This window comes from Micropterus dolomieu, unplaced genomic scaffold, assembly GCF_021292245.1.
Source record: "Micropterus dolomieu isolate WLL.071019.BEF.003 ecotype Adirondacks unplaced genomic scaffold, ASM2129224v1 scaffold_152, whole genome shotgun sequence".
In the NCBI taxonomy this organism is placed as follows: Eukaryota; Metazoa; Chordata; class Actinopteri; order Centrarchiformes; family Centrarchidae; genus Micropterus; species Micropterus dolomieu.
In genome coordinates, this window is record NW_025744145.1 from 100,111 (window position 1) to 116,109 (window position 15,999).

Sequence of the window (15,999 nt, forward strand, 5' to 3'; positions counted from 1 at the left end):
TTAAAATGGTCTGCTTACACTGAGGGTAACCAGGGTAAATTATACATAACCTGATGCACATCTACATGTAACTCCATTAGGGCTCTCAGGACTGCCACATCTGCACTCCCATGCCAATTAGTCACAGAAGAGTAGGCGCTAACCAGACAGAGTCAGCTTCAAAGGGCCCGCACTCGGAGATAAATCATTATAGCTCTGCTCCCAAAAGCAACCAGAGGCTCTGCACATTGATTGTTGCTGCTCACTTTAAGGGGCATTTTCATGTATTTGTAATGCAGTTAAAGACACTATTATCTAACAGTGAGGCTCATGTTAAAGTCATTTTCACTTTGTGGCTAATATGTATCAACGGTTCAACTGAATGATTTTGTAATGAGATGTTTGTTTGGCTTGTAATGCAGGAGAGGCGTCTGCATATGTATGTTGTGTACTGTCAGAACAAGCCCAAGTCGGAACATATCGTCTCAGAGTATATTGAGACTTACTTTGAGGTGGGTACCTCTTTACATATACCTTGTTTTTTGTACCCTTTACATTTCTTTCAAGTAGTCGATCAATGTTTAGGCAATAAAATATCAGAACATTTGCTAAAACAAAATCCATCAAAAGTACCTAAAGTCAAAGGTGACATCATTGTTTTGTCTGACCATCAAGCCAAGATGAAAACCTGCAAACCAGCAAATTCCCTCATATGAAAAACTGCAGCCAGCAAATAATAGAGATTTTTACAAAAATTATTTTTTGGTTCTAGTTGTTTTCTGTCAATTGACGTATTGATTCATGACAAACACTTGCAAACCCATGATAAACTGGTTACCTGCCACTCAGGCCTGTAGTTGTGTCTAACTGTTTCTACACTATACATGGCCATGAGGGTGTCTTTTCAGCTGCCATTTATTATTCAGATTATAATCCTAAACACCAGAGGCATTATATTTATATCGGCCATTAGCTGCCATGTTTTTTGCTGTCATGCTGACTGGTGTGGTGCTGTTGTGCCCGTCTCTGCTGTCAGGAGTTGCGGCAGCAGCTGGGCCACAGGCTGCAGCTCAACGACCTGCTCATCAAACCCGTCCAGAGGATCATGAAGTACCAGCTGCTGCTCAAGGTGAAAAGCAGAGCACTGCTGTGCAGTTGATCACACCCCAACACCTATGCGCACTACACAGAAATACTGGTGTTCACTGTGCAGCTGTGTGACACACAGCTGCACAGTCACTGGGTTGTAAACATACTGGTGTGCACACACAACCCCCTCTGTGGAGAAATACTGATGACACAACAGGTATATTGTCTGTTCAGGTCACTTTTCAGCAAGAGAGAAAGAGGCAAATTACATAATTACACTATTCTCACCATAGGTAAAAGTCTTGAAGACGATTATAAAATGACAAATGACATAAATATAAAACTTTGCCCTTTGGCATTCAAATAAAAGGTGGGTCCAGCACCCATAAATACTCCTCCAGATGTCCTCACCTTACTCTGAGCAGTAAACCTGGAACGCTCTGGTGACCATGCTGTTTTTATTTGAGCAGGACTTCCTGAAGTATTACACCAAAGCTGGAATGGACACAGAGGAGTTGGAGGTGGGTGTTCTGAAGCATAAATATAAAGGTATATAAAAGTGATTTTTGCTCACAACCTAACTTTTGTCTTTTGAACAGAAAGCAGTAGAAGTGATGTGCTTTGTGCCAAAACGTTGCAATGACATGATGAATGTCGGCAGACTACAAGGCTTCGAGGTACGTCTCAGGAATGTAGATCCTTCACAGTCTTCAAAATATTTCTCATGCCAACTATTCAGCCCATGAAAACCACACCTTAACCATTTCCTCCTTGCTTGTTGTGTTTATCTTCGCTGTGGTACCAGGGGAAGATCACAGCCCAGGGCAAACTGCTCCAGCAAGACACCTTCACTGTTACCGAGCAGGACAGTAGCTTTCTGTCCCGAGCTAAGGAAAGACGGGTATTCCTGTTTGAGCAGCTGGTCATCTTCAGTGAGCCAATCGACAGGAAGAAAGGTTTCTCGCTCCCTGGATACATCTTTAAGAGCAGCATCAAGGTAAGTGCCTGCTGAGCCTCAGTGAATTCAAATGATGTTTTTGCAACATAAAATACCCCAAAAAAGGATTCATACACTATACTCCCAAGTTACGAGTTATACAACAGATCCACGCTTCTTGTCTAAATCAGCCTAAATAAGCCTGCGTTACATAATCCCATGCCAGGGACTTTATAGAGGCCTGCATGTGTTAGTTTTATATAACAAGCAACTCAGCAGGATGGACTCCTCACAGATGCTAGTCAGATGTGATATGTTCCAGGTGAGCTGCCTGGGAGTGGAGCCCAGTGTGGACGGCGATGATGCCCGCTTTGTGCTGACATCACGTAACCCTGATGGGAGTGTAGTGCGCTTCCAGTTGCAGGCCTCCTCTCCTGAGATCTGCAGGGCCTGGGTCAATGATGTTGTTCAGATCTTGGAATCCCAGCGCAACTTCCTCAATGGTAAGTCCCAGCTGAGCTCTGAAGACTATGCCACATCCCCATATTCCATAGAATGCCATAAGTAATGTAAAATAAAACCCACTTGATGATAATAAAAATACAATAAACAAGTTGCAATGCATGGAATACATAAAATCAAGGAAAATACATAATTTTAAAATAAGTGCAGCAGTGCATAAGCAAAGTGCAAAAAGAGTTTCCGGCCTGTTTTGTCAGCTGGCTTCCCTGAAATCTATAGGTAGTTTGTTCCATAGCTTTGGGGCCTAACTGACTGCATTCCCGACTTTCTTTCTGCTTATTCTGGGAACCTCCAATAAACCAGCAGCAGATGACCGCAGTGTTCTTACAGGAAAGTGGTGAACACGAGAGTTCGATATGTAGCTTGGTCCTAGCACATTAAGGGCTTTGTATAAAGGGAGGAGGATTAAAATAATTTCTGAATGTTACAGGAAGCCAGTGCAGAGCAGCTAAAACAGGACTTATGTGCTCTCCTGTTCTGGTTAATAGCCGCAGAGTTTTGGATGAGCTGAAGTATAAAGTGCATTTCAGTAATCGAGTAGCCTAGAAATACAGGCATGGATCCTTTTTCCAGCATCTATTTGATTCATTGATGGTCTTACTTAGCTATGTTTCTAAGATGGAAAAATTATGTTTTCATTACCTTGTTAATTTGGGACTTTAGGCTTAGATCTTAGTCTAAGAGAACACCAAGACTCGTAGCCTCAGATTTGATCCATTTCAAGATTATTAAACAGCATTTCTATTTGTTTTATGGCTGACTAGTAGGATTTCAATTTTGTCCTTAACTTTTGTTGCCAAAAGACAGGTAGTGGAGTTTATAACTGCAGCATCATTTGGTTCAGCAGTTGCATGTCATCCACATAACTACGCTGTCTTGTACTATGGAAGTCCATTCCTGCCATAACTAAACTTAGGAATCAAAAATCAAAAATAGTCATGGTATGTCAACATTATGAGATTCTACGCCAAAACCATTAGATTTTGTATATCAAAATATTACTTTGCATCGGTTCCATACTCTTAAACCTTTTTTATTAGGTTTTCATCATTCACTGAATTATTTGTGCAACACAGACAAAACTGTAACACTTTAACCCCCCTATATAGCATTCATAAGCAGCATCTAAACATTTAATAAAAGGTTTATAACAAACTTTAAAAAATTTTTTTACCAACTATTACTCTTCCTGTGTACATGTATAAGTGGAGGCTGCTGTATTAACATATAATGAATGAAAATATAAAACAGTTGTAATATAAAATATGTCTTCATAGAAGAAATTGTAATTGTTGACAAACACTGTACATTAATAAACCTAAATGTACCTATCTACAGCTACATTATAATGTGTTAATTAAATATTTATGTAGTCCTTATAAATGCTTTATAGGGGGGGTTAAAGTAGGTAGGTAAAGAGTTACCTTCAAAATAAATGGTGAAACCACATAATACAATGCTTTGAAAAAGATTCAGAATCAGGAGTAAAACTTTATAAGGACTGTTTCTGTTCCTCTGTCTCTTTCAGCCTTACAGTCACCTATTGAGTACCAGCGGCGAGAGAGCAAGTCTAATAGCCTGGGCCGCAGCATGAGGCCACCTCTGTCTGCTGCCAGTGCCCTTCGACCCCACTCCTCCGCCTCCATTGATCGTCATAAACTGCCCTCCCTTCACTCTCACAACACCTCCCTGCCCACGCTCTACCTGCCTAGCCAAGGCCAAGGCCAAGGACCCAGCGAGACATACTCACAGCGGGACGTAGGTTTCTTTATCTGTGTCTTTCTCTGCCCTACATACAATGACACTGTCCTGCAGTAACTACCCACTCAAACACAGTATTTCTATTTATTAGACACCTAAGACACTGCCAGGCCTGCTTCTGTCTTAAACTCTTTTGGCTGTGGGACTGGACTGTTGCACAAATGGAGTACTAAAAACAACAAATGGTATTGTGTGCATGCACTGCAGTGTTAGTGAGTGACCTTCCTGTTGTTTGCATCTGCAGCCCACTGTGGCCCAGCCATGCCCTGCTGACTCCCACACTGTTTCTCCATCACATGTTCAACTGGGCTTCACTGATCAGCCAAACTGTCAAGCTGTGTCAAATGGACTGTACACACCCACCACACAAAGTGCACAGGTAGTGTATAAGCATGCATTTAGAGACAAAGCTGTCTATATGCGGGCCTCAATGTAATTATTTTGCACATAGCTGAACATTGTGCATCTGAGTTGTCTAGCAGTCATTATTAAACACCAGCATTGGCAAAATTAATGACAAAACAATCCACAGGAAACTGACCACTGCGGAAATAATGGGCCATTGTATAAAGTCTAACAATAATTCCAATGTGCTCATTACTGGTAATTAAAAGATGAAAGGCTTAGTAAATGGTAACCATTTATTTAGACACACATACAGTGAAGGGATTTGGTGAGTCATAAGAAGAGCTATTTCTCCCCCTATTGGATGAGAAAGGAATTAATCAACTTCAGTAACAGAAATGGATTGCAGTGTTAGCTGCACTTGTTGCAGTTAGTTGAGTACAAAGACGGGAAATCCCTTTTCTGTGTTTTACACAAAATATACAGTTTTCCAAAGTTTCAAGCCTGTCTATCCTTAAGTTATAACCATCTGGCCAGTCAACAATGGGAGCATCCTATTTTTGGCCTTTACATTACCGTTAGTGATCCTCTCATCATCACTGTGTGGAACAGGCCTGTAGTTGTTGTTTTCCACCTCTCTCTCTTTTTACTCTGGCTGGATTGGCTCATACAAAACAAACAGGCTGAACCTGACAAGGAAATCAGAGTGAGAAGCCTATCGGAGACAGATAATAATTTCCCATCTTACTGCTCATTTGGATAGATGTTTCTTGGACGAATGCAGTCTGTAAATGAAATTTAGTTGATTTTCACACTTTCCATTAAATGTTTGGCAGGTTATTTATAGTGTCCTTGAATAGTATAAAAGTGAAAATAAAGTATTTTTAGCGAATATGTGAGTGCAGTACATGGAAGCATGCTATACCCGTGTGATGAATGTTCCCTCTCTACCCAGCAGAGAGCAGGAGAGGGCTGCAGAAGGGGCCAGGCTGTTGATGCTGGGAGCCAGGCTCCATTTTCTGGCCTCTCAGCTGGACGACGTCCCAGCAACCTGGCTCAGCTAGCTGAGGATGACCTATGAACTCTGATGCTATCTGTCTCCCGTCTACTGTCTGTTTAGGCCAGGCTGGACTCTCAAATGTTTCAGTTGTGATTTCTGGAAGATAATGAAGGAATATATGAAGGAATTATGGGCTGCAACTATAAAATGACTTTGCTCCTGTTTTTATGCAGCGGTGACTATGCCACCTTGAGTGTACATGAACAGCACCCAGAATGATGTTACTGGGCTTAGAGTGAAAACACTCAAGGAACACTCAGTGTTATGACAATTTTTGTTTTTTACCTGTTTTGAGAGCTTGTACCAGACTATTTTCTCTTTCAAAGGGCAATCGGAATTTGTTTGGAGAAAAAATATCCATTCCTAATTGGGGCGGTCACTGGAGTTTCATGTGTGCCTGAATGTATGCTTATGCAGCAATGTGTGGATGTGTTTAAGTGCGTGAGTGTGCGCAAGGAGTGGCAGTGGCTCCTCTTGTACTCTCTGGTCAATTTTTTTTTTGATGCCCCATTTTGAAGACAAGTACAGCTACATTAATACATTTTGTCATTCCCCTGCTGACAACTGAGTTTGCTGTTTATGTCGACAAGAATGGGAAAGGCAGAACACTTGATGTGAACATGCCACAAGGACTCACTCGAATTTCAACTAAAAGCAAAAAACTTTCTTTCTTGCCACAGTGTTGAGAGCTCCTGTGTGCTCTCTTATTCTGTTTGACTGGCCCACATTTGATCTGGACAAAAAAGGCATGAGAGAGCCCCCTGGAGGTTCTCTGTGGGTATGACGTCACTTCAAACATTTTTTGTGCTCTTTGGGCAACTCCAGAGGAGTTGCTACATACAGTAGGTGCATTCAAAGGGACTGCCGTGCTGACCCAAAGTGTTACATGCAACATCCCCTTGGTGATTGACTGGCACAATGCTACTTTACACAGATCTTTCTTTCCAGGCTGAAGTGGTTTTGGGGACACAAGTCCTTAAAAGTGCATTGGTATAAACAAATATGAATTGTTTTATTAGTCCACTGTTGTCATGTCAAGGCTGTGCACCATTTCTATAATCTCTTGCTTTTGCCCTCATGGACTAAATCATATACAGTGCATACCATAAAGGCAATCATACATTTCCACTTGTAAGATGAAGAAGGATCCAGGTAGGCCAGGAAATTTTACCGTTCCAGTTGGTTGAAATGAAGGATAATATGTTGCTGGATAATGTTGAAGAATCTGCATGCTCCCTCTTCCTCGGACAGCAGTGCCAAAAACAGCAGCTCACCACTGAAACGTTTCATGCTCTTACGCCATCCTCTGCTACTCTTACTAAACGATCGTAAATATCTGTATTATTATCTGGATTGTAATGCCTAAGTGGCAAAAAGAGGAGAATGGAGTAGATCAAGTGGGCTACCGTGTCAATCTCAGGCCAGTTCTTCTTTGTAGCCTATAGAGGTCCCCACAAGGCTTAATCATCCATCTTAGTTGGATCATACACCTGCGCCAAAGATCAATAGGCCTCATGTTTCAGTGCTCACAATGAAGCAAAAGCTGCTCAATAATCTGTCCAAACAATAATAAATTACACTGACAGGTGAGACATTAGGTGAATGAAACCACCTCATATAATCCATATGTAGTTAAAGTGAACTGGCATGTATGGGAATTACTGATCAACACAATGTAATACCACGACAGAGAACCAAAAGCAAGGACATAAAACCAAGAGAACGTTGTTTAATATTGTGTTTGACTGAGTAGAAACTGTTGTATCATATCAAATTAAAAGTGTCTTTTTGAAACCGATTGCAGTGTTGGTGTTTCCCTACATAATCTCCCTTGATTGGCATGATTTAAATAACTATCTACTTTTAATGTCTACAGAAACTCACCTCTTCTGTCCTGTAAATGCTTTGTAACCACTTGAGGCAATTAATAGTGTCATCCTTACGCATCCTCATAGTGTGCTAATTTCTTATTAATTTAACTAATAGTGCAACTAACATATATGCTATAGATCCCTCGGAGAGGCTTTACTTTTGGGAACCTCTGATAAAAGACAAAGGCAAAGTATTATGTTTGCTTTGGCATCCCCCTTGGAGAAAGTTCAAACAGGATTAAAAACAAAGAGAAGAAACCCCTGGATGAGCAGACATCTGGTTGGCTGGCCTCTGAATAAAGGCCCATTCTGGGCAGTAAAGCAGGGCCGATCGTAACACGGCTGTGATATATGGAGGCTGGGGACGGAGCGGGGGAAGGGGTATTAACTTTCACAAGGGTGCAAAATCAAAGGGAGTTCCTGTCACCACTGAGGGGGTCTCAGCAACAGGGGTCCCATTCACAGGGAATTCCTCTCCAGTGCCCTCTGTTGCATCTGTTGACTCAATCTTCTCCATTGAGAGAAAGAAAACACTCATTTAAAGCCACATGACTGTGAACTTGATTGCAGCAGGCGAGACAAACAGCCCCATCAATGGATTGAGTATTTACTTTGAGGTGTGAAAATCTTTGAACAGCCCACCATGTTAGGTCTTCTTTAGGATCTTCTTCCTTCACACCAACAGCACAATGACCTACATTTGTATTCTGAATGCAATCGAATTACATTTAAATAAAATGTTAGATCTTTAGAAGCTCTGGGGCATCCGAAATTCACACATTTATTGACTGAGCTAAGAAAGTTAAAACCAATGACTCACAGTCAGTCATGGATATTTACTTCACAATCATTTGTCAAGATGTAAGGAAATAACATTATTAGAAACAGTGAAATTGTTTCAGCAAGGACAATGTTTATTAAAATTTACATGCGCCATAACCCCAGTAAAATTGCTCATGATATTTATACATAATTTACAAAGATCTTAAAATTTTAAAATGTTGCTAACATGGAGCAATGGTGCTTCACATTGCTGCTTAAGAGCAGATGAGATAAATCTTTAGATAAAAGACTTGCATTCAAAAAAGATCCCTACCTTGAAGCAGACAAATTGGGATATGTTTTGGAATAAAAATCTAATTACCATCAGCAACAGAAGCATTTTTCCATTCTGAACCTGTTTTCGACAGCAGAAATTATAAGTTTTATACAGCAATCTTTAGCTGTACTAAGGCATACATTTATTTTGAACAATATGGACAACATAATCAGGTAAATCTTGTGGAATTTTGCTCGTGTCTGCCATGTCCTTCACATGGGTGAAATATTTACAAAATGATGTGATTTTCACATCAGTTGAAATCAAACAAATCTTAAATTGTTAAAGAAATCTGTTGTATTTTAAGATGAAGTATATTAGCGTGGCATCTTGAAAGTACACTGAATTCTGTAGAACCCACTGCCTTGCCTCAAATGGCACACAATTACTTTCATTAAAAATGGTCTCTAAATATGTTTTTATGTACTTCTTGAAGTCAAAAGTAGGGCTTTTACAACAGAAGATGTTCGGGGAGCTTGATGCTTACCCTCTAGTGCAAACCTATGGCAGTAAGTGTAAGTCACACAGTTTTTTCATTGTTGATTATTACTTTTGAATGATTGACCACAAATATTACTCTCTCTTGATAGTGGTGAGCAGAGGTTCCGTGCTCTGTGAAGGCTGCCCGGACCGGCTCTTCCTGGTCTGGTGCGTCTTGACATGTTTGGAGAGGTGGTCACTCCTCATGAACCTCTTGCCGCACTGCTGGCACCCAAAGCGCTTCTCTCCAGTGTGTGTGCGGAGGTGCCGCTGGAGCTCATCTGAACGGGTGAAGCTTTTACCGCAGAACAGCCAGTTACAGATGAAGGGCCTCTCCCCGGCATGCCAGCGCAGGTGTGCCTTGAGGTGAGAGGTCTTCTTGTACACCTTGCCACACTCTGGGATGTGGCAGATGTGCAGTCTCTTCTTTCCGAACTCTAACCCCCCGCCATTCGCCTGGCAGTTGGGGCACTTGCAGCGGCGGCAGCGGCGTGTTGAGCTCAGGAGGCCCTTGGAGGTGCCCTGGAGAAGAGCAGCTATCTGGGGCTGGTGGCCCAAAACCAGCTGTCTGCCTAGGGAGAAGGGATGGTTGGAAGGGGTTGCGTTGGTTTGGGGAAGGCTCCACCATTGCTGCCCTTCCTCCACATGGCCTCCAGGCAGGTGATGCCTGGCTGAGGAGTTCTGGAGGAAGCTGGGGAAGTTCTGTCCCACATTGTTGTGCTGAGGATAATAGGGGCCGTTGGCCTGTGGCTGCGAGGACAGCACTTTGACTGGGGAGAGTTCGAAGGAGTAGGACGAGGGAGGTTCAGCCGGAGGGGTGAGAGGCAGCTCATGGTGGTGGTGATGATGGGGGTGATGATGATGGTGACCCAGGCCAGACTGCATGTGTCCGGGGAACTGCACCTTGGGCACGGTAAAGGTCATCTGGTGCGTGCTGAGGGCTGTGCTGGGCGCCATGTCATTGCTCCATAGCTGAAACATTCCTGATGTGGAGCTGACGGTGCCCTCGTAGGGGAACTGGGAGCCTTCGGAGCCCGTAGTGCCTCCCACCTGCCAGGCCTGGCTACAGGTGGTGGCCAGGAAGGAGAGGGCGTTGGGTGCTCCCTCTGGAGAGGAGCTGGGCGTCCGGTCCTGCTGGTGATAAACAAACACAAGTCAGATTACATGGGGCGCTTTGAAGACAACATAAAGTTTGAAATCTTAATTTATTTAAATAAAGATTTTCTTTTTAAATTACAATCAATGTAAAACGTTCATAAACTGGCAGAATGTGTAAGAGTTTAGAGATATTTTTCTGTTATCTCAAGGTTTGATTATTTTACCACTATGGCAAGTTTAATTATTTTCATGCAGATCAAGCCTCATTTACTCATTGTTAGCTTCCACAAAGCAGCTAATAAATCCGCATGCACTGCCTCAAATAAAGATGATTCTATAACAAACCTGTAAAAAGGTGTGCAAAAAGTTGTCAGTCCTTTGTATCGCCAGCGCAGCCATCTGTCCTCGCGCTCCTTCTCCACGCACCTGCAACACAAACTGCGCCGAGCGGCGACGACGCACAAAGTCTAACCTACAGCTCAGAGCGCAGAAGAGAAAGATGCTCACATTCGGGTCTCGGATGACTCAGACACTTTGGCAGAGAAGACGGGGAAATCCAGCGTCATTCAAATGTGGCTCAGTCCACTAGGTAAATGTTTTAAGAATGCTAGCAGTCCAGATAATTTGGTGTTGAAGCAGCCGAGGATGCCCGTCTGAAGTTAGAGGCAGAGTGACGCGCCGTAAATCCTAGCGATCATCTCAAAGGCGGCTGAGCTGCATCTTCTCTTTATAGAGTGAAAAGATCCTCTCAACGGGGTCTCCAGTAAGATGCAGGAGAGCCAGTCAATAGAGAGGAGACGTGAGGGAGGAAGGAGGTGGGGTATTGTTAGGTGAAGGGGTGGGCTACTCATAATTTCACTCAATTTCAACCAAATGCTGACCCCAAGAACTGACTCCTCCTTCAATTGTTCTGAAAAAATGGAGAAAGATTTAAGGCATGATAAGATAAGAAGTCTCCTGTAATATTTTCAGTTTTTTTTAGAGTAACATATCAATTTAAACTTCCCAGGACATCTTGTGTTATGTTTTACTTCTTTAAACTACATGATTTAAAAAAACATTTCAAAGTATTAACATTTAGTGTTTCAGCAACTTTCAATGTCTACATTTAGGCCTGCACAAGAAAAAAAATGCTTAGTCTGTTAAAACATCTAAGATTAATATAGCCAACATAGTCAAAATATTTTTCACTCTGGGAGTATTTGCATACTACTTCAACTCCACTGTGGGAATTCAAGTAAAGATAGTAAATACATGGATTTTTATTTCTGGCAACACAGGGATGTGCTGCTAAATGAAAAGGTGGGCAAACTACAATCTCCACTGAAAATATCAAAACTAACAACTATCAGCATAAATAATTGATGAACACTAAAGCTTTAGAGAGATTGATGTCAGGCCAGAAAGGTGAGTAAATTTAGCTTAAGTTTTGTTTCTGAAATGTCTGATAACAAGTTACATTCAACATTTTACAACGTGAAGCTGGAGTAAATGTGCACAATCCTGTTTAAGGGATGTAAACCATGCACTCCTGAAAAGTCTTCGCCTGGTAGATGATGAGCAGAGATTAATAAATTAATGGAAATAATTGTATTTGGTGTTTGATTATTAGTTTTCTCCAGGTGACATGTAACAAACTTTTGGTTTCTGAAGGCTGCAGTGGGCGGGCTCACACACTATGAAGACAGTCACTGTATTTTCCCTCACAAAGCTAACTGATAAAACTCAATCAAAGCCTCAGAGTTCTCACCAGTGGGTGACATGTCAAATAGGCTACCCTGTGTGACATTCTCACATTTCAAAGTTCAAGTAGAGGCCGCTTCTGATCTGCTCCATTAAATGCAGATTGAGGCTTAATCTCATTCTGTAAGTCTGTTCACCATTACAATGTTAAGAGTTTAAATCCAGGCTGGGAACCTGTTTCTCATGTAAATTCTTAGTTCCTCACTTATCTACTGCTCCCTGTTTCACAGACTGTGATCCTTAAATAAACATACCCCAAGGAGGATCGAGCTAAAATTAGAAATAAATTAACTTAAAAATGTATATTTTATAAATTAATTTGATCAGAAATTTAACGTTTTCTGTATTCCACGTGGGATGAAATTCTTAGAATGAACAACTTCTATAAAATAAATGAAAGGTAACAAAGATAATCACTAAACTGTACCATTTGGTTAAGGCCTTTTTGAAGTTATTGGTGCAGAAGCAGTGCAGACAGAGTGCAACTTATGTTATGTCCTTGACAAAGAGACACCTCAGCTTGAAACAAAAGATTTCTCCAGACTCACAATGATGTGCAGACTTCAGCTGCAGCCTGCTAATAAATCACGCAGGTTGTGTGTGTGTTTTTTGTGGAGGGCAGGGACGAAACTGAGTAAATCTGAAAATCTTTGTGTTGGAATTAAAAAATCGTAATGATCATGATGACATTTCTCTAAAAAGAATATTTACATGATGTTAGACCAGATTGATTGTTAGATTTATCAAAAGCAAAAAGGCAAAGAAAATTGCATTTTAATTAATTATAATTGTAGAAATGTTATGTTATACCTGTGGCTTGAAATGCAAATTTACCAAAAATAAATAAGAAAGGATAAACATCTGTAGGTGGATACTGAAGTAAAATAAGAAATATAGAAAATACAGAAATTTTAAACACAGAAATGTGAATGACAACAGCATTGAGGAAAATTCAAAGTCCAAATTAAAGTGAACATTCAGGATGAAAGAAAACAGTAGTAAAGGAAAAGAGCGTGGAGGACATGAGTGTATCTTGGAGGCACATTTATACTATGTCTCTGGTTTATTACGGAGCAGAAGTTGTTAATTACCCTGATTCTTATTTCCTGTCCCCTCTCCCCCACGCCACCCCACCCCCACTGTACTGCCTCCCAGATGAGTGGCTTTGAAGTGCAAAGTACTCTCTCCTCACTTTGAACTGTGAAAACAATGCTCATGTGGTGGTGCTTACCTTCCCCATGTTACCTCATTTAAATAGACCTGGATACAGCTTCCACAGTTTTCAAGGGAAAACTCATTTCCAGAGAAAGAGGTCCCTGTGTTCATTAAACAGCTGGTGAGATTGCCGGTAATCAGCACCCCTCCGTCATACATAGCAGGCTGCTCTGACTGGGTGGCTACCGGCAAACTCAACTTCAAAACTGACACGGACTAAATCCCAACAAGGCGATGCAGACGCTCTCATGCACCTATTTCTAAACAGAAAAAGACAGAAAATAAATCCAAGAAAAATATAACTCAGCAGGGCTTTTTGTGATGTGTTTAATGTCCCCACTCTGGAAGAGTTTTTAATCCTTCTGCCCACTGTAGAAAGCAAATGGTGTTGGTTTTGTTGCATAGACATAATCTTCCTCAGGACGTAGAATATGCAAGTGGCTGCTCAAGCTGTTTTTATCATGCCTGGGGGGCAGTTTAAAAGCCTCAGATCACTAAATTGTCCCAGCTGTCTTGACCATCTGCACTCAAAAAGGGCAGCCACGTAGGATAGCAGCCTTTGTACTGGTGGCCATGTCAAAAAGCCAATTTTACAGCACTATTCAGACTCAATGGCTCTCATGCGACAAATGTGGCCTAATGGATGAGACAGACAGCATGTAAAAAGCCTGCTGCTAACTGCAGCGCTTCACTCTTTAACCATTCAGCAATCCAAGACGGGACAAGATGGGGCGTAATTACCATGACACTCAGTTTCATTGGGATGAGGGGCAACACCAACAGCTGGACTTTACAGTGCAACAATCTGAAACCTCATACAGGAGTCTCTTTCCTGTTCTTCTATTGAGTTGTGTGTCTGTCTGTCTTATGCGTGTTGGGGGGTATTGAACAGAGATTGATGTTTAGAATCAGGCATGTTGGGTTTACGTCTGTAGCCTAATGTGCCTTGCTCTGCAGCGCACCGGAGAGCCTTAAAATCACATCATGACGCGATGCTGAAACTTTTCACTTCAATCCCGACATTTTGTTTTGTTAGTTGTGTGACCTCTTCTGTGCAGATCCTCCTCCAGCATTTACACATTGTGGAGACAGAAAACTGAAAGGCCCACATGCACCCACATTGTTTCCTGTTCATTCAGAAATTTTAACTCCTTCAAAACTTCTCTTATCTAATCTCAAAATTACCTCTTTCTACATATAATATTAGTCAGCAAAAAGATAATGGAAAAACTGATTAAAACAATTGTTTTTCTTCTTTTGCTTGTAATCACACTGAGGTAATGCTGTGAATGAATTCTGGAGGAATACCTCAATTAAATAATTCAGTCATTTCATCCACATGTTTATCTTGGAAGAGAGCTTCAATCTCAAAAAAACCCTTAAAGATGAATTAATAATTAATTACTTCATTTTTGCGTATAAGCACAGCAGGTTTTTAAGGGCTTAAAGGGATTTCATTTGAGGTTCTATCACTCAGAGATGTTTTAATTTAACTTTTTAGTTCACAAATTAAATAAATTGTTAAAGCCTGTTAGGCATAATCAGAATCTAACAAAAAATTAAAGCATACATGTCAGAATTGCAGTGTTTTTTCATTTCAACTCCAGTACCTTGATATCACAGCAGGATTCTGTGGTGATTCCCACCGCTGTACTACAGTTTACATTGCTAGGTGTGTGAGAAGTGGAAAACTATTATAATTCCCTCATCCCTTGTCCATTAGCATGTACGAAAACCCCAAAATCTCCAGTCTTGGGCAGACACAGGCAGACAGCATGCATCTCCACTTGTCAAAGAAAACTTTTATCAATACCAAGAGCACTTGAAGTTTGTTTGCATTTTGTTTTCCAGCACTCTTAACAACTTCAGAAGTCAGATCACAGGAGTATCTGATCAAAGCGCTTCGTGGTTAGTTCTGGAAACACAGGAGTGCTACGCCACGCTTTGATACTCCACATCAATATTTCAATTCAACAATCACTTGACATGCACCCATACTCCCAGAGACGAAAGACGAAAGAGGAGAGAGAGATCCAGGGAAGATGGAGGGGGTTTGGGAAGTACATATAAAAGAAATGGATTGAAATCACTGCCTTCTTCACCTCTGTGGCAGTGTTATATAAAATGAACTGAGGTGCCCTTTACACTACTAATGTCATCTGCTTAAATCTTGAGTGTGGCAGCCCAAGTTCATTCAATGCGTTTATCACGCAACAGATTTTGGTCAGCAAATAAGAAAATGTGTTGTTGCCTGGCAACTTCATGTCACAAAGTGAAAATTAAACCGCAAAACTGACGTGAGCTTTATGTTTTATAGACTCAAGATTCACAACAACCGCACTTATATATCCGTACTGAAGCTAAAACACTTGTCACAGATCTGAGCAGAGGATGTGTTTTATGTTTTATCAAAGGAAAGTAGTACAGGAACTCTGCAGTGATAAAGATGAATACAGTCCATCTGCCAAATGTCACTTTCATGGTGCTTCATAATCATTTCATCATCTCGACAGGATATGACATGCTTTGAAGGTTTTCGGCCTATAAAATATGGTGTTTGATCTGAAAAAGAGACTTATGGCAAAGTTGCATGAAAAGACGTGTAGTCAATCAAGAGATAATAAGTGACACTGCTACTAGTAAAGCCTGAAGTATGGTTTACAGCAAACTTTAAAAAAGAAATAAATGGAGTCATTTATAGTCAGTTAAAGGAATAGTTTAACATTTTGGGAAACCCTAATATTACCCCTTATTTGCTTTGTTGCTGAGAGTTAGATGAGAAGATTCAATATAGTCTGTT

The 15,999-nt window shown here is 41.1% G+C and overlaps 2 protein-coding genes across 5 annotated transcripts in view; one reads left to right on the forward strand and one right to left on the reverse strand.

Moving 5' to 3' along the window:
• arhgef25a (Rho guanine nucleotide exchange factor (GEF) 25a) overlaps nt 1-7,491 on the forward strand; it is a 45,207-nt gene extending 37,716 nt beyond the window's left edge. For 2 of the 3 annotated variants that reach the window (XM_046043267.1, XM_046043270.1), the window contains 9 exons: nt 402-491; nt 1,016-1,108; nt 1,539-1,589; nt 1,668-1,745; nt 1,874-2,065; nt 2,328-2,508; nt 4,056-4,285; nt 4,533-4,667; nt 5,589-7,491. In XM_046043267.1, coding sequence (XP_045899223.1) covers nt 402-491; nt 1,016-1,108; nt 1,539-1,589; nt 1,668-1,745; nt 1,874-2,065; nt 2,328-2,508; nt 4,056-4,285; nt 4,533-4,667; nt 5,589-5,714 — 1,176 coding nt within the window. In that variant the 3' untranslated portion in view covers nt 5,715-7,491. The remainder of the gene's footprint in view (nt 1-401; nt 492-1,015; nt 1,109-1,538; nt 1,590-1,667; nt 1,746-1,873; nt 2,066-2,327; nt 2,509-4,055; nt 4,286-4,532; nt 4,668-5,588) is intronic. The other variant, XM_046043268.1, reaches the window with a different exon arrangement.
• A 972-nt stretch (nt 7,492-8,463) lies between these two features.
• On the reverse strand, nt 8,464-13,302 carry sp5l (Sp5 transcription factor-like). Of its 2 annotated transcripts, none has more exons than XM_046043272.1 (3): nt 13,216-13,302; nt 10,587-11,151; nt 8,464-10,274 (listed from the first exon to the last, which is right to left on the reverse strand). In XM_046043272.1, the coding sequence occupies exons 2-3, from the start codon at nt 10,638-10,640 to the stop codon at nt 9,237-9,239; spliced, it is 1,092 nt and encodes a 363-aa protein (XP_045899228.1). In that variant the 5' UTR covers nt 10,641-11,151; nt 13,216-13,302; the 3' UTR covers nt 8,464-9,236. The 2 variants fall into 2 exon arrangements, with proteins under 2 accessions (XP_045899228.1, XP_045899227.1); XM_046043271.1 differs by having other exon boundaries at nt 8,464-10,277.
• Between the last annotated feature and the right edge of the window lie 2,697 nt (nt 13,303-15,999).